This window comes from Emydura macquarii, unplaced genomic scaffold (assembly GCF_026122565.2).
Source record: "Emydura macquarii macquarii isolate MOO-44397 ecotype Brisbane River unplaced genomic scaffold, CSIRO-AGI_Emac_v2 contig_2199, whole genome shotgun sequence".
NCBI classification, from domain to species: domain Eukaryota; kingdom Metazoa; phylum Chordata; order Testudines; family Chelidae; genus Emydura; species Emydura macquarii.
Genome location: NW_027132336.1, coordinates 3,222,353 through 3,241,491, shown reverse-complemented (window position 1 = coordinate 3,241,491; position 19,139 = coordinate 3,222,353). Strand labels below are relative to the sequence as shown.

The window sequence follows — 19,139 nt, the reverse complement described above, 5'->3', positions numbered from 1 at the left end:
CTCCAGTCAGGTCACTAGTGGAAAACAAGTGAGTGAGCAATCTGTTATAATGGAAAGTCACACCATAAAAAACACCACCACAAACTGGCACTTGGAATTGCCAAAAACTAAATAAGCAATAAGACTAAATTTTCTTCTCATTCTCATTGTGGTGGTATTCTGCCTGTTGCATTATATGGCTAAACTGGGCATTTAAACTCCAGAGCTGTCCATCTTACACCTTTCACAAGGGCTAAATTCACTTAAAAAATTAAAAGGATGTACAGATGTGTACAGTAATGCAGTATGTTTGCTGCTTGTTACCACTACTGATATTTAAGAACGCTTTTCAAATTTTGGTTTATATGACAAATCAGCCTGAGAATTTAAATTTAGTTACACTTACATAGACTAACATTCAGTGAAAACATATTTACTTCAATAGTCCTACCAGGCCAGCAATAACATACATGGCTAGATGTAGAAGTCCACATCAGAGTTCAGCAAATTATTACATGCTTAAATGGCAAAGTGCCAATTTTGGTAATTGTAAAAGTCTTAATTTACTGTGTGTTTTACTTGAAGGGAGTGATCTATTAGCACCAGCACTCTCAGAAATAAGACCTGAAGCACTTCCTACTACATCTAGCAATGAAGCAACAGCAGTTACAGATAGCAAAGAGAAAAAAAATGCTACAAAAAAGAAATGTCTGTACAATTTCCAGGATGCCTTTATGGAAGCTAATAAAGTTGTCATGGCAACCTCTTCTGCCACTTCTTCTGTCTCCTGCACAGCTACTACAGTGCAGTCAAGCAGCAACCAGTTTAAAGTATCATCTAAGAGACCTTCATCAATAGGTAAGGACTCTAATGCATGTGAAATTATTTGAAGTCAGTTGTTAAATTAATGAGCCACAAAGGTTTAAATATATTATCATTCATATCATGTATTTGAATGATTTAAACAGCCTCTTTAATCAAAACTCAGCTATTACTCTTGAATTATATCTTTTTTTCTATATTCTTTTAACCCAAAAGGATTTCATTACAAGTCCCAAGATGAAGATTGGTTTGACCAAAGTGTTGGTGTGTAAAAAGAGAACACATTTTAAAAAAATATGATTTAAATTTGCTTGAATATCTTAATTGCTTAGTTTAAGATAAATATAGCAGTACTTAAAATATCACTTACCTGATTTTTAAAGAGCAATAAGTCAAGAATGGCTGATGGTACAGCTGGAATGACTGGTTGGAGCTAGTGGAGATTTCTGTTAATTTCCTTCAAAAAGTGAAATAACTTTTCTTTGTTTTTCAAATTTAGGAGAAGTGTTCCACAATATCAATAAAGAGGACCATACACATTCTGCACCAGTTGCACCACGAAATAGCCCTACTAGTTTAGCATCCCTTCCTTCACTCTCGCCTGCTGCACTGTCTCCAGCCACTACACCTCATATCTCAAATCTTGCTGCTCCATCTTTCCCCAAAACTGCTGCAACAGCCCCTGGATTTGTGGATCCACATTCAGGTCTTTGTCCCTCCACAGTTGCACCCCCAACTTCAACCACAGACAGCTCCGTAAGTGCTCCACCAAGTGTCTGCAGGTAAGTTTACTTTGTTCATGCTTAAATTTGCATTAAAAATAGTAACAAAAACATACAACATAATTATCACTCTTGCAGCACCACTTTGTATACCATTAAAATATGAGAGGGAGTCTTGTCCATTTGATAGATGAGCGGACATCTGAGTTCTGTTCCCTGGTCTGCCACTCATTGGTGATTTTGCACAAGTCACATCAAGTGTGGTGATACTCTCAGGAAAGTGTGGCCATGGTGTTTGCAGGGTAGGGTTTGCTGCTTTTTTTTTTTTTTTTTTTTTAAACGCAGAATCACACTTGTTCAGTTTATAAGTAAAAATACATGTTTTTGTCATTGTCTGTGCCGAAACATCACCTGGTATGGAAAAGTCAAACCGTATGCTTTCTGGTTCGTCCATCATTCCCAATAATAAAGTTTCTACATTTGGAACTCAACAGTAAATTCTGTCAATGAAGCACAAACCGGAATATACCTTATCACACTTTGTCATAACAATTTTGGTTTTACAGGGTTAAGAGGAGCAAAAAGCAGTGACAACTTACTTTTGTTAGTTTAGTCAGCAGACTTGACTCAGAAACCACACATGAAGCATACTTCATGAGAAAGCGACCATATTTAAACTTTTTTTTTTTTTTTTAACCATAACTGCACTTGAAACTTCTCTGGGTATCAGTTTCCCATTTGTAAAATGAATGTAATAATTTTTTTGGTGATGCTTAAAATTTTTAAAGATCTTTGAAAGCATTGGGCCAATTATGCTACATATATAACAGGCGGAGTGATTTTGTAGTGATGCTTATTCTCCAGTGTCTGAAGAGCAGGAATATCCTAAAGGCAAACAATTGAGTCATTCTTCTGAGTAGCCTGACCTGTAGGACTGCAGTGGTGATTGCTATGGAGGAGGTGGGAAGCCACAGCAGTAGCGATGATGGGGCAGCTTGAGAACCAAGCAGAGGTATACCTATCCACCAAAAAAAAAAAAAAAACCTTAGCTTTGTAACATGTGGCTAGCTTTGTATTACTGCTGGTTTAACTAGAAAAATTATCGATATGTTAAATGATTCTTAACCTATGTTCATAGAGAAAATTGCCATCTAGTGCAATAGAACCCAAATTTCTGTTAGGACCCATAGGTGCCACTGTAATACAAATAATATTAGGATGTGTAGGGAATAGGATGGAGAAAAATACAAAAAAATAATATCATGGTGTTATGTGAATGAATTGGGAAAACTTTCCTCGCTAGGAAAACTTTGTTCAGTTCTGTTACCTCATCTAAAAAGGATATAGTTGAAGTAGAGGAAGTTCAGGGACAGGAGACAAGAATGGGGAGAGACATGGAAAACAATTCAGTATGAAGAGATAGTGAAAAGATTAGGACTGTTTAGCTTGAGAGGAGAGAGAGAAAAAAATACAGAAAATGTAAAACGTGCTGCATTTTACAGTTTCTCATAAAAAGACATTAAGTACTTTTTTTTTTTCTTCACACTATGCGTAATTTAGCTTATGGAACTCATTTTTCCTATCTTTGAGGCCAAGAGCTTAGCAGAAATCAAAAAGGATTGAACACTTACGCGAATTACATGCATATGCAAAGTTATAAGCATGAAGGTTATTTTAAATATTTAAGGACATATTTTATTGTTGAATAAATTTTCCCTGGCATAAACTATTCTATATCTGCATACTGCAAGAGTTTCTAAGGACATAAATCAACCTGTTTATTGTTGAATAAATTTTCCCTGGCATAAACTATTCTATATCTGCATATTGCAGAGTTTCTTGTACCTTCCTCTGAGGCACCTGATACTAGATAATGGACTGGATGGATCACTGGCTGCTCCTTGTTTTCAGCTGATCTTGGGGCTCTTGCTTGTCATAAAGAGTTTGGATGCCTGTAGAAGCAAGGAGAAATGAGGAGAGTAAACACCATGTGGCCAACCAGACCACCAATGATCCATAGACTGCAGTTTGTGAATCACTTGGCCTTAACAAATGAAAATAACTGTTTTTCCAGATTATGAATATATAAGTATATTTTTAAGACCAGGATGGATTTCTCTAAAAAGCAATTCTCCAGTTTACTCATTGTGGACCATTTCATGAGTGTTTCATGGATCTACCTCCCATTGAAACACCCTAGTCTCATTGCTTTGTTTTGAACATAGTCTGCAGACTACTAGGATTGGTTTTGCTGTGATGTGCATCCCACAGTTTGAGAACTGCTGCTTCTGATTCACATACACTTGTCTATACGTATATCTTATACATCTTTCTTTTTTAATATACAATATGTATATGTACATATGTACACACATATGTTTGTTTTATTCTATTATAATAAACCCTTTTGCTTAATACAGTGACCCAGACTGTGAGGGCCATCGCTGTGAGAACAGTAATGCATATGATCATCAACAGTATGATGGAGAGGAGAGCCAAGATGAAGACAGCTGTTCGGAGCATAGTTCCAGTACCTCAACATCCACAAATCAAAAAGAAGGAAAATACTGTGACTGTTGCTACTGTGAGTTCTTCGGCCATGGAGGAGTAAGTTTTTTGTTTAATGATTTTAACGAGTAACTATCTTCAAGTGTGCTGTCATGTTGCTTGTTTTAATATTATCTAATTGATTGTAACAATTTAGTGGCAGTAATAGTAAAATGAAATGACTATAAATTCCTTGTTTGTATTTTAGCTGTGAATTTTTACCAGGTATCTTGTAATAGGCTTTCTGCAAAGAGTTTTTTAGATAGAAAACACATTCTAAAGCATTTTTTAAGAAGTGCTAAAAATAAGCTAGTGCAAATAAAACTATTTCACAGCTAGTTTTCCAGCACTGCCACTGATTTACTGTGAGAATTTAGGCAAATTATTTAACTCTGTTAAAACTGTGAAAGGGGGTGATTGTACTCCAACCACCTTTGTAATACACTAAGAGAACAGAGAAATACCAGTAAGGGAGGGAGTTAGAGAGGTTCAATATACAAGTGGAAAATAAGATGTAAACTGGAAAATTGATAATCTAAAAAATACCTAATGTGATTGCTCAGCTGGAAATAATTCGAGAGAGAGTAACAAATGACTGACAGATTTAGGAGGGGACTAACTTGAAGAAAAGAAAACTATAGGTGCTTAGGCTGGTTTCATGATGGCTAAAATGGATATCTTGTAGCCATGTGTGAGTAAGAAGAGCATTGTATGACTCAGAAGCTTGTCTCTCTCACCAACAGAGGATTGGTACAATAAAAGTATTGGCTCTGGGATGAAATCAAGTTATTTAGGCTTGTTCATTGTCCATATCTATAAGTACTAAGATGACATTGAGCAAAAGAGCACTTCACTTCAAAACATCCTTGCCACAAAATCTGTCAAGCACCTTCTTGACACTAGAAATCTGCATCTCTAATTTATATTACTCTGTAATCAATTCTGAAGCGTTAAAGGGTTCATTTTAACTACAAAACACCTTTTTTGAGCTGGCATCATCAAGGACAGCTTTAAAACACTTCCTGTTTAAAAAAAAATTTCCTAATTCTTAGTGTTACAAACAAATATACTTACTATTCATGAATTATTTTTTGGAGTTCTAAGAAAAGTTCACTGCAACATCAACTTAAACAGCATTTTGTAGTAATAACAAAGCTTTAAAGCTTATTAATTGGCTATGGGATCTCTTTCCTTTAACTGCTTTTCTTCAGTGCTGAGGGTTTGACCCAAGCCTGTTTAAATCAATGGGAATCTGAAGATTTAAGTGCATACTCCTTGCATAGGCAGCAAATATGCACCTTTTAAAGGTTCTGTTTAATTGTAGTTTTTACAAATTGAAATGTATGAAATAGATATTTAATGTAGCAATCTATTTTAGGGTTTTACACATCTACACCTTACCATCGTAGCTAATTATCTTCCATGTCAATCAATATTAATAGTTAAGTGCCTAGTGGACTTCATAGAGTCTCTGGCACTTTTCCCATTTTAGCGTAAAAGCTTTGTTTATAGATCTAAAAATAAAATCAGTCAATACTACCTACATTGTATAGCAGTAAAGACGTAACTAAAAGTGACAACCAACCCAGCTCACTGGATGGGAGGAAGTGGCAAAACTTCTATAGTTTTAGCCCAAAGTCCTACAAACAACTGCATGAAAATGGTGGTGTTTATTTTTTTCCTTCCACTAAATAGTTACATGGAAAAGAGTGGCAGCAAAGACTTACATCTTTCCAAATTACATTTGATAATCTGTCTGTTAACCACCATAACTAATTCCTGATTTGCCACTGAAAACTCCTTTGCTGGCATTTCATCTCCCACTACCTCCCTACCCACTTCTTCTACTACAAGATGGAAATAAATGAATAGTTGTAGCTAATGAGAGCCACAAATATGCCATGACACTGTTGCCCGTTGCACATGTATTGTGTATGCAACACAAAGGGCATTGGGGTCAGTATTGTTTATGCACTATCTAAAACTTGTATTTCAAAATTGTAAGCAGTTCTGTGCAACTTTCAAGCCAGGTTACTGTATTTTTTTTCTTTTATGGCCTTCAGCCACCAGCTGCACCAACCAGTCGAAATTATGCAGAAATGAGGGAAAAACTTCGCTTACGTTTGACAAAGAGAAAAGAGGAGCAGCCGAAGAAACCAGACCAGATTTCTGAAAGGGAGAGTGTAGTTGACCATCGAAAAGTGGAAGACTTACTACAATTTATAAATAGCTCTGAGACCAAACCAGTAAGCAGCTCTCGGGCAGCCAAGCGAGCAAGACATAAGCAAAGAAAGGTAAGAAACAGATCCATATTTGTCATAAATTATCTAACTTGAATTTATAAGAGCACTGTGTGTGTACATATTTGTGAAACTTTCCATCAGCATAATTTTGATTGGCAGACTACTGATTGACTGCATTACTGATTTTAAACTGCTGTTGATGTAGCCTGTAGCATACAGATAGATTACACAGCTGGTTGAGCCTGTGGCTATTATCATGGTGCAATCTTGAATGCTATCTGAGCTTTTTACTCACAGAAAGGATTTACAAGTACAATAGAACCTCAGAGTTTTGAACACCTTGAATGGAGGTTGTTCGTAACACTGAAATGTTCGTAACTCTGAACAAAATGTTATGGTGGTTCTTTCAAAACTGAACATAGACTTAATACAGCTTTGAACCTTTACTATGGAGAAGAAAAAAGCTGCTTTCCCTTTATTTTTTTAGTAGTTTATGTTTAACATAGCATTATGCTGTAGTTGTTCTGCTGCTGCCTGTTCACATACTTCTGGTTCCAGATGAGATGTGTAGTTTGTAACTTTGTTGGTCGTAACTCTGAAGTTCTACAGTATATCATAGCTGTCTGTTACTGTAAGTAAATTACCTACTGGAACTGCACATCATCAAAGGGGTGGTATTTCTTAGTGTTAAAAATTTCAGGATCTTTAATGCACTCCAGGATGGTTACCCAAAGTGGCACATTAGTAACGGGTGAATGTCAAAATCCAGCATTTTTTATTAAGACATCGGTCTGCTCTGTTAAAATGTACCTTCAACCATGTAGCATATGAGCAGTATGTTTCTGTTGTTATGGAGGAGACTCAAGATTTGTAAGTAATTTGGGCATCCTCTACTGGATTTGGAAGTTGCTCTGTGGCGTCCTCTACTGTGGAATTTAATTAAAGACACGTTGAGTGAGGAGCCATGGTCTCCGTGCTTGGCTGAAGGGTAAATGTTGGGTTAGGGAGAAGTGGGAAGTTGCAGTATGAAGACTGAATTTAGCTTGTTCTCAAATGGCAGTGGGCAAAAAAAATAGAGGAAATATATGGAATTATGTCCTCCTTCAAAAATTGTGAAAACTTGGTTGTGAGGGGATAAGAAAAATTTAACCATTTTCCTGTATCTTAATAAACAGAAAATCTTGGTCTATTGTTGATTTGGTATCTTCGCACACGAACTTCAGGATATTCAGGAAAAGGTTCAAAATAAGGCTTAAGTTACTGTGTGTGATTTGAAATCTGGAAGACAGATTTTATGAGCTCACTCAATGTTCCCCATTTTAGGTGATATTTTAGTCTGCATTTGGATTATTATATTTTGCTATACATTTCTGGTTTGGGATCTATAGTGGGGGTCTGAAGTTGTTTTTAACATAGGCCATACTAATGAAAAACACACTTTTTTCAGAAGTCCCATAGTTAAGTCGTATTCTTTAAAATGCTTGTTTTTAATATTGTCCGTTAATTCATTTTAAAAAGACAAAATATGCAAATACAGTGCTGTGTACTCCAGAAGAAAAGTGTTAAAAGATTTTATAGGGTGTTTTTGCAAAACAAAAACAACTTGTTAATCTCTCAATGAATCGGTCACATATAGGCACTTTCAAAAATTCACAACATTTTTGTGAGATCTAGCTGTCGACTAGCAAATGGCACTGTGTGAGAAGCTAATGTTCATAATTTGAGAGCAATAAGCACATTTAGCACAATAAAACCTTGAATATTTTCATTAGTGACTGGGAAGATCCATTGGGAATTTAATGATCAAATAAACAGTTTTAAAAAATTAATAATGAATGACTGTTCTTTTATTTTTGACAACATTAGTTTTAATTTGCTTTATGATATGCAAGTAAAACGGACTATGATTCTCATAAATGTAACTGGATGATATTTTTATTGATGGTGGTTGAAATTTAAACTACTGTAGAATTCTTTATTAAAGAGCATATTTTCATATCAATTTGCCAAATGTTCAGTAGAATACTACCTTTTTAATATTCTAAAGAAAATACTGTAAAAAGAATATGGTCCACGTTAGTAATATGCTGAACACTTTTATCTAGATGTGTTCATGGGATTTTCAGGATGAGGGCTTGTTTGTGTTCATGGACATGGTCACGTTTCTTGTGTCATATTTACACCTATTCTCACTATAAATGAACACCCAGCCTTGATCCACTCAAGCAATCTGCTCATGAGAATCTTATGAAGGATATACAGTTGTTCCCTCAGTTGAATATTGCAGGAGTGTCTTTTTTAGAGTTACAAAAGAGCTGAAAAATGTTTTCTTGCTGCTTTATATAGAGCACAATGCAAATTATTGCAAATTAAAAATGTGCTATAGCTTTGTGGACAATATCTGTAGGTAGCTGATAAGTGTGTTCGTTTTATTATTGAGGGGTAAATTAATGTAACACAATGTCACTTCTAAAATGCCTTAACATGTCCTTGTAACATGGAATGTTTAAAAATTACCTATTGAAGTAAAGATCTTTTCTCAAATGTCTAGTTCTTAGAATCTTTGTCATCATTTATTTAATAAACTGCTGCTTTTGTAGCTAGAAGAAAAAGCTCGTCTTGAAGCAGAAGCCAAAGAGAGGGAGCATCATCAGTTGCTTGAAGAGCAGAGACGGCAGGAAGAGGAGGAGGAAGAAAGACTGAAACAAGAGTTGCAACGACTTCAAGAACTTCAGCAGTTACAGGCTGTAAAGAAAAAGAAAAAAGACAGAACAAGTAAAGATTGTCAGAAGCTGGAAATACTTACTCGAAACTGCCAAGCAGTGAAGGAATCTGTCCCAAACACACCAGAAGATATTCAGAATGGCACACTTGAGCAATCAGAAAAGGTAGAAACCTCATCTAGTTCACTGTCTAGGCATGTGAATCATGTGGAACAGAGGCCAGTTCCTGAGATATTCTGTGAACTCTCCGATCCTATAAACACTAGAGACTCAAAGTTGCTTTTCCAGAAGGAGATGAATGTGAAGCAGCATGAACCACTCTCTTTTCTCTTTGATATAATGCATCATCATAAAGAAGGTAATAGTAAACAAAAACTAAAGCAAATAAACAAACCCTGTGCTGAACAAGTGATAAAGCCTGCTGAATCCCTCAAAGTAGCAGAGATTCAGCCTAAAACCAGAAACCAAATAGAATCCAAAGTGAAAGCAGCAGACCTCCCACTGATTGCAGAGCCGAAAAAAGAGGAGAAAAAAACAAGCAGTAGTAATAACAAAAAGCAGCTGAACCACATAAAGGAGGAGAAAACACCTGTAGTGAGTGAATCCCCTTCTCCAAGTGAGCAGCAACAAAACAATAAATTGATACTTGCAGAATCTCCTCAGCCAAAAGGCAAGAACAAGAAAAACAAGAAGAAGAAAGGAGACAAAGTCAACAATTCCATAGGTAAGTGCATAACTAAGAATTTTTCGTATAGATTAGTTTCAGAATGTTGCGTCTGCTCTCCAATCGCTAATGCCAGTGCAAACTGCGAGTAACCCACTGATGTTAGCAAGAGGAGAATCAAATCTCATTCATCAGTTGATTCAGTCACTATAATGACATTTTAGTTAATTATGCTACTTTTCTGTGCTCTTGGCATTGATGTTTAATCTGATGCTCTGTATTCATAATGGAGATGCACATAGCTAACCAGAAATATTACATGGAAAAGCAACGTTTTGTATCCTTTATATACACCGAGTCAGCTAAACAATAAGATACAAGTAGCATCTCTTTCATAAGGCCTATCTATATGAAGTAGACAGACTGGAAATGTTTAAAATAAATGCTTTGAAAACTAGTTCATCTCTACTGTGGTAGTACTGAATCAGTAGGAATATAGGGTAAAAAACCTGTCATTCTCATATCACATGGTAAATCAAAGAGCACAGGATTCTGCAGACAGGGAAGGTTTTAGTTATACATACATAGAATATCTTTAAGTGAAGTCATTCTCCATAGAACATCTTCTCTATACAATGAGGTGATTATAAAGCAAGTTCAGTATTTCATAATGTTTCACTTTATTTCAGTATAAACAGTTTCACTATTTGTTCACAATGAGTAAATATATTGTGAAAATAATTGAATGTGGAAATTTGCCATCCAGATAACACACACTAAAGATAAGAATTGTATCATACAGGTATTATGCATTTTTCCATGCTAACTTTCAATAATAAGGCATGTAGAGTTCTTTTCCCAAAGTGATTTCTAAATAATAATAAAGCTGTAGAGTTGTTCTCCTAAAGTGATTTTTAGCACTTCTAAAATCTTACAGATAATTGGGTTACTTTAGTTTCCCTGTCTAACCTCAGAACAGGCACATCAGATGCAGTGAAGCATCTCCTGTGCCCTGCCAACATGCCATCCTGAATACCACTTCCACGTTCTAGCATAGTTCAGAATCTGTGTCTATTCAGCCTTTGATGAGATTACTAATTTAGTGATACGGACACTTGTCTACTTGGAATTGTCCTGAGAACACCAACTCATTTCTTGTAGATCACCAAATAGCTGTGCGATAGCAATGCTTAAACTAAGCCTCTGTGGCATAATGACACTTAATTTAGCATTTGTGTATTGCATCCCTGCAGCTCCCTTCAGTATTCTGCAGATTAAGTACATGTACAAGAATTGAGATCCTTGGAGGGTGGTGTGGGGTGTGCACCAGCACTTCACAAAGCTGAATTCTTGTAAGTTTAGTTACTAAAGCACAGAACAAATGCATGGTGGTCATGAGTGCTGGATGGGGAGCTTAAGTTTGTTTTCAGGGGTCTCATGGTGGGATTGAATTGAACTACCTGAAACCTCTTTCAAATTTTTCCCATTCCTGGGCCCTTTTGTTTCCCTTCCTTGCACATCTAGTTGTAGTTTGTTTGGGTATTATTTTTCTTCACATTGGCCTCACTTCCCTAACTCCTTTATTACTATCCTTCTTACTTCGCAAAAGAGAATCATAGACCCTGCTACCTTGCTTCCTTTCCCTAGTGCCAGGGATATTTGATGGGAATTAATAATCACTACTGGTGAGGAACTGGAAGGTGATGGAAGGTTCTGTAATAGAGCTGGGTGAATAATTGAATTTTTTTTTTTCCTTTATCCATCAAACTGAAAAATCAGGAAAAATTTGGTTTGGTTCCAAAAATGTTAGGAATTTGTCAGCAAACTTTGCACATGTCCCAGGCAAATGCCCTAACCACTGAACTAAATTACATATGCGTGTGTCTGTAAACTAACTAATCTCTGACTGATTCAGAGAAGGGATTTGAATCTATATCTAGTGAATGCCTTAATCACTAGGTTGTAGAGTTCTTTCTCAGGCCCAGTGAATATTTACATATTTATAGAAAGAGAAACAGCTTCAGCAGGAGAAATGTGGGGAATCCACTCTAAAATAGGAGTGGGAGGCTCTGAGTAGAAGTTCCTGCTCCAGGGTGTGGATTCAAACTTGTCTCCCCCACCTACCAGGCATATGCTCTAACCATTGGGATAAATGGCACGTGTACACTCATGAAACTAATTAGGCTAAATTCAAGAAATAGTTTTCAGTTGATGGAAAAATGGCATTATTTTGGTGAATGAAATATTCATCTGAAATATTTTGCACAGCTCTAGTCTGATGTGGGGGGGAGAAGGGCAGCCTCCTCATCATTTACTTATTTCTGCTGTTTTCTTCTTAGATCAAGTACTACTTACTTTTTAAAGGTAAAATCACAAAAACTAATAGGACACAGGCCCTGTTTTACAAAGCAGTAATTGTGTTCTGTAGTTACTCTCTGAAGAAACTCGATTAGTGCAGAACAAATGAGGCATCCATTAATATTATTACAATTGTTCCAGAAGCGATACCCTTATCTGCTCTTATTCTGGATTCAGCCATCATTTTCAGCCCTCTGAAGCTCAGTTTACTCATGGGCTTTGTTTAGACTGGAGTTCTTGGTCATGTTGTGCCAAAGTTAATTGATTGCAAATTAACTGGAGTTAACTAATATGGTTTTAAGTGCTACACTACATGTTCCACAAGCACTTGTTCCAGGTCATGCTTCAGCACAGTGTAAGCTGAACCATGACCAGGAACAAATGTTTGTGGAGTGGGATAGATAAGTAAGGTGAAAATTTTGTCACAGTTTTTTTAAGTAAAAGTCAGGGACAGGTCACGGGCAATAAACAAAAATTCACAGAAGCCTATGGACCTGTTCCTGACTTTCACTTAAAAAAATAACCTGACAAAATGGGGCTGATGGGGGTGGGGGCCAGGGGGTCCAGCTGCCCATGGCGACTCAGAGCTGCAGGGTCAGGGCTGGCAACTTGGGTCTCTGGTGACACCCGCCTCTGCCCCCCGCTGCCCTGCGAGGCTGGCAGCTTGGAGCTCTGGGGATTCCCCTATGGTGGCTCGGAGCCAGCCTCCTGCTGGCTTGACAGTTCTGGACCCACCACCCCACAGCTGAAGCAGAAAATGTCATGGAGGTCTCCGGAAGTCACGGAATCCATGACTTTATATCCATCTTATCCTTTATAAGAAGACCGTAAAAATCATAATGCTGCTATATAAATCCATGGTAAGCTCTCACCTTGAATACTGCGTTCAGTTCTGACTGCCCCATCTTAAAAAAGATATAATGAAATTGGGAAAGGTACAGAGAGAGGCAGAAAAATGATTAAGGATACAGAACAACTTCCATATGAGGAGAGATTTAAAAGATTGGAATTGTTCATCTTGGAAAAGAGACGACAAAAGGGGGATACGATTGAGGACTATAAAGTCATGAATGGTGTCAAGAAAGTGAATAAGGAAGTGTTGTTTACGTTTTCGCATAATAAAAGAACCAGGGGTCACCTGATGAAATTAATAAGCAGCAGACATAAAACAAACAAAAGGAAATACTTTGTCACACTATGCACAGTCAACTTGTGGAATTCATTACCAGGGGATGTTGTGAAGCCCCAAAGTATAACTGGGTTCAAAAAAGAATTGGATAAGTTCATGGAGGTTAGGTCCATCAATGGCTATTAGCCAAGATGGTCAAGGATGCAACCCCATACTCTGGATATCCATAAGCTTCTGACTGCCAGAAGCTGGTCTGGATGACAGGGGATGGATCATTTGATAATTGCCCTGTTCTGTTCATTCCCTTTAAAGCATTTGGCATTGGCCTTTATCAGAAGACAGGATACTGAGCTATATGGATAATTGGTCTGACCCAGTCTGGCCATTCTTGTGTTGTTCTTATGTTCTTAATTTAGATTAGCATTCAAATCATGTTTTGTTAATTTGAGTTACAACCTGACTAAAAACTAATCTAGACAAAGCCTTTTTGAACTGGTGTTTTTTTTAAGCATTCCATTCTGGGCCATTCTTTATATATCCTAGATAGGCTGTGAGATCAGACTGTTTATGTATGGATGTTAAACATGGTAAAAACACAGCTATATCATTATTCTCGTTCCATTGTGGATAGGGCCAGACACTATGTTCCAAAGCCAGTATTACCAGTACTGCAAAAACCCAATTCCCAGACTATTTTTAAATGCAAATGTGAATAGGATTGTTGCAAAAACTGCCTCTTTTGGGTGTATTGATTCATCAGAGAGGGTGATGAGGCTAACCTGGCTGATCAACTTTTCAGTTTCCCAGTCTGTTGTATAATTGAACTATCTTGCATGGTCCAGTTCTGTGGAATATTTCATAATCAATGTGAAGAGTAAATCTGCCACTGATTCCTTTCTGTCTTTACTTTTGGAAATAAGTTGTTGTGTAATTTTTTAATTCTTCAGCCAAAAGAAATATACAAATTCCATGCAGTCCCCAGAGTCACTTCAGTCAGTCCACGTTTTGTTTTTCTTCTAGAGTAAAATAGCCAGCTGAAACTAATCTGGTATATCTTTCCATTTTTTTCAGATGATGTGTTTCTGCCCAAAGACATTGACCTAGACAGTGTGGAAATGGATGAGACAGAACGGGAAGTGGAGTATTTTAAAAGGTAAATATATGCAGGGTTGAAAGCACTTTTATGCTTGTTGTACTGCTTACTATATGTGACAATTAGCTCTTTACATAAAAACATGTGCTTTTACTAGGACCATCTTAAATCACCAGTCACTACTGACACATTCTGGTTACTCTAATGAGCTTCAGAGCTATAGCTTTATGGGTAGATATGATAGTCATGTGGTCTTAGCACAGACATGAAGAACCAAACAAGAGCCAATAATATGTATATGCCATACTGGAACATACATTGATCCACAGAGTCTGCTATTCTACCTCCCATCACTGACATTACATGCTACTCTAGAGGAAGAGTCAGACTAAACTTCCCCACAATTCACTTAGCTATTTGTTCAGAGCTGTCTGTTTTGTGTTTTACACTGTTGATCACCATAGTATCTGAACACTTTGTACAATTTCTTCTGGACTCTGGAAAGTTATCCACTTACACCAAGAAGACACATTTAATGAGCTCACTGATTTTCTATCATTTTAAAAGATTGTATACATTTCAGAGTTTTCCTTTATGGATATTATGGAGAGTACTGCCTGAATCAGTAGGAATTCAGAGAAACTTCAGTTAAAATATTGTTATACAGTTTTCCAATACTCTTCTAAACTTCCACTATTTGTCTTAATGACAGTTTATAGCAATGAACTGTACAGGCTGACTAGGAGTTCTGTAACTGGTACTTTTTACTGCCTCTTTAATGTATTGTCACCTTATCCTCATTTTGGAATTTCCCTAGCAAGATTCCTTTAACTCCCCTCCATTCCATGATAGATAAAAGTTTAGTCCTTGCAGTGTAACTTTGGTAACGTTTAAAAAAAGAACAATGCTCTTTCACTCTGTCCCCCCTCTTCCATGGACTTTAATTCTTAAGCCTGGTCCACACCTAGATGCTACTTATGTGAGAATGTTCTCTTAATGCTCATATGTAACTACCAAAATGCTAAGAATTGCACAGTCACAGTAAATGGAGAATATCTTTGCCCTCAGCACAGGACACAGATATACTTTAACAATCTTTGGAATACATGCTTACCTGTTCTACTGAGCTGTTCTTGGAACACTGTCTCATTCTTGAATTATATGTCCAATGAAACTTGGTAGATACATTTTTTGTATTTAACTTTCATCCAAACAAATGGTTTTTGTCCTAGTTACAACCACTTCCTGGATTCATGGCATTCATTTGTGCCTGAAACATAGCTTTTAAAACTACAGATTCACTACAGTCAGTAAAGGACCACTGTTTAGGAGTAATGGTGTTCTGAATACAGATGGAATATAAAGCAGAGGCACTGATCACTTAAGTTCATTAAAGATTCTCTGCTAGTTTTTTGGTTAAAAATAGGAGTGTTAGCTCAGTGTGGGTAATAACAGTCTGCTTGCTTTAGTATTGGTTGTTAAATGCAGTAGTCTTCAGTACCTCTCTTAAATGTTAGTGTTACTGTGGACTGTTAAAATGGCTGGCATATTCCATACCAGCGGAAGTTTCACTTCAATGGCGGGTGAAGTGTTTCCTCTGAGTGTGATTTACAGTGTTTTAGGCTCCCTTGGGATTAAAGGTGCTTTTTAAATGCAAAATAATGTTGGTACCTTTTTGTTGGCAAGCAGCGTAATGATTTCATTTTATCCCTTGCTTGTTCTTTGTTTACAGATTCTGCTTGGACTCTGCCAGACAGACAAGGCAGAGACTTTCCGTCAACTGGTCCAATTTTAGCTTGAAAAAAACCACCTTTGCTGCACATTGAAATGACACGGTTTGGGGAGGGTACCCTGCAGGAATCAATGAAAGACAACTCCACTTATCTGTCCTGCTGTGCTGAGAGCTTATCTGGTCTTGAGCCAGTGCTGCCTTGCCTTGTCCCCAGTGCTGTGTGGATCTGCACTGAACCCCTTGGCCTGATAGTTCTTGCAGACTGAGAAATTGCCACTTTCTACCTGAATTTGTTAGCTTGTGTGCTTGTAGTCTGTGAGTGAGACTTACTTGATTGTAGCTGTATGCTGTTGGGGTTGGAACAATAGCTTTTTTCCAACTCCTTCTGATTGCCTTGGCCTCAAAGACTATAAACTGCTTCCTAGGCTTGGGTGGAGGCCAAAATACTAGTTTGCATCATCTGCAGTGGCTCCTGTCACTTCTGCATCTAGCTATGTTTTGTCTTTCTGACTCCTGACAAAGGAATGGACCTAGTCAGTTGCGCTTTCATCTGCTCCAGAACTCTCCTGACACGATTTCATTGGAAAAGAGGCTCTCATGGGACAAGCATTTCCTCAGTTCTTTCACAATCTACTGTTAGAGTGTACAAGTTACGCTATTTGTGTTTTGATTTTTTCCTGACTTGTAGCCAGCTTGTGTAAGAATACTTGCAGAATGAGAACATTTAAAAAAGAACAATACTCACACTATCAAATCTGTTATAGAGAGTATAATTGTATTAACACTGAAGCCTAACTGGCTACTTTTTTAACATATTGTTAAGTAATATTAAAATCATGTCTTTCTTTTTGAAAGATGGAATACATTAGTATGGCAGAAGGCTTGTGTCTTGCTTTTTTCTGCTTGGGGATAGGGAGTGGAGGAACAGAAAGGGACTGGTGAGTAAAATAGGCTCTCTTAAATGTAAAGCTGCCTTGGATTCGATTATGTCAATGAGAGCCCATGTGTGATTTAGTGTGTTCTTCAATGAACACTTGTATTGAACCCATCCAATAGCAGTATGCATGCTATCTGCTGTCAGTGTGGTGTACTCTTGCTGAATGCTGGAATTCATACCCTGGATTCTACAAAGTACTCTAATACCTCTCTTTCAATAGATGTTATATGAGAAGAGAGACTACACCAAGCTATAACTAATATCACTGTAGAAAATACAGTACATGGTTTGGCTTCCATGCTACTGCAATATAAATGTTAAATAACAATAGTACAGTTTCACCAGTGCCTTTTCCATCTTGAACGAATAACTCAAGGTTCTGACATGATTAAAGATACTGTTATGTAAATAGTGCTTATGAAAGTGGCTGTGGAATGATAGCCCTAGAGACTGAAATCTTCTCTTTGTCTATAGATGAGACACAGCACGGATAGAAACAATACAGACTTTCTACTCTTGACCAGCCATTATATCTGACCCTGTCCTGAAGGAACCGATTCTTGAAATGAAGACATGCCTCATGCACACTCAGTACCTAGTTTCTGTACAAAGGCTACAAACAAATTCTACTAATTAATGCAATTATTTTCGATAACTGAGTCTGTTTGTTTTTAACTCTCCTGGCATGGCCCACCAAACAGCAGTCAGATGGGAACAGCTTTTGGGCTGTGCCAGACTGGGCTAAATTTTACCCAGTTACATAAAAATGAAAGGCATCTTGTCCTCATTAGCTCTTTGTGCTATATAATGCTTTGAAGAAAACCATTACATTGAAATCTAAACGGTTTACCAAGACCCTACCCACCATTCCGAAGATCAGCTATCTCAATGTAAATCTAAGCTCTTCAGTACCAAGGTATAACACAGGGTGGCACTGTGGATCACAACTACGTGCAATTTTAAGTTTTGAGCCTTCTACTCAGTAGTGAACTATTAATGTTAAATGGAATGTCTGGTCTATCATGTGACCAGGTAACATTTGAGATTCCAAATACTATGCAATTTTCTCCTCCTCCACCCTAAATAGGTGTGCTGTTAAAATGTTGGGTTTTCTAAAATCCACTAAAATACATATAAATCACTTCCTACACTTAAAATGTTTCCTTAATAAAACTGACCTTTCTTCCCCTGGTAATTAACATGCTGCACTCAAATAATAAGCTGTAAATATAACATGCTTTGCTGTCCTATACTTTGAAAATATTAATTTTTATAAGACCTAACAAAAAGAATTGCCCCACAGTTGAATTGGTATATTTAATTTCCATTCTTAGAAGTTGGTACCTCAGTGCTCTTCAGAGCTGACCAGAATATACAGCTAAAGTTTATTCAATTCCAGCCACTCCATAGAAAGCATGAAGAATGAGTCTGAATGGATTGCCTATTGCTCCTGTATAAGGAGAATTTACAGGCAAGTCATTCCCCCTCCCCAGCTGCCCTATTCATAATTGTTTCAGTAAGGACAGTCAGAGGTGTGGGCAGGGCTGAGATTAAACCCTTGAGTACTAATCCTTGCTCCAGTACTTACTCCCTCTGTGACCTTGGGCAAATCACTTAACCTCTCAGTCTGTTACCCCATCTGTAAAATGGATATGACAACACCTTCCAAGCATATATTTAGGTAATGTTTGAAAAGTTCTGTGAAGATGCAAAGTGGTATCTAAACACTAAGCATTATTATTAAGGCTGTAAAACACATTATTGCCTGAAATTACTGTCTTTGCTTAGAAATACAAATTTTCTGGCTTGGTACATAAATATATTTTCTAGATTCAGATCTGTTTCCTTTATCCTGAATGTAACTAACTTAAAAGGTTTTTTAACATAATTAGAGTGCATGCAAAACAGTGTTTTTTGCATCCAGTCTGTTGTGGGGAGGCTCTCTTTTTAACTATATATTTTTACATTGTTGTCTGTTATGCTCTGTCTATGCTAGGGGCATTTTTCAAACAGTTTCTCACTGTTGCTCATGCCAGCTCAGTGCTACCAGTATTAACAGCTTTGAGAGCCATAATGTAGACCGGCCTCCAGTTGCCACTGGTGTTCTAAGCACTGCCATTTAGACCCCTCAGATGGGATCTAACCAATAGTCCTTGGCCTGTGTACATGATGACTCTTAGCACTGCTAAC

General features: G+C 37.2%; 1 protein-coding gene across 2 annotated transcripts in view; it reads left to right on the top strand.

Moving 5' to 3' along the window:
- The window catches only part of FAM193A (family with sequence similarity 193 member A), a 102,191-nt gene extending 85,300 nt beyond the window's left edge, over positions 1-16,891 (top strand). The window contains exons 16-22 of one of the 2 annotated variants that reach the window (XM_067558927.1): positions 775-837; positions 1,301-1,583; positions 3,944-4,130; positions 6,134-6,364; positions 8,914-9,760; positions 14,259-14,340; positions 16,013-16,891. In XM_067558927.1, coding sequence (XP_067415028.1) covers positions 775-837; positions 1,301-1,583; positions 3,944-4,130; positions 6,134-6,364; positions 8,914-9,760; positions 14,259-14,340; positions 16,013-16,106 — 1,787 coding nt within the window. In that variant the 3' untranslated portion in view covers positions 16,107-16,891. Of the gene's footprint in view, positions 1-564; positions 838-1,300; positions 1,584-3,943; positions 4,131-6,133; positions 6,365-8,913; positions 9,761-14,258; positions 14,341-16,012 lie in introns of both variants that reach the window. The other variant, XM_067558926.1, reaches the window with a different exon arrangement.
- Positions 16,892-19,139: the final 2,248 nt, after the last annotated feature.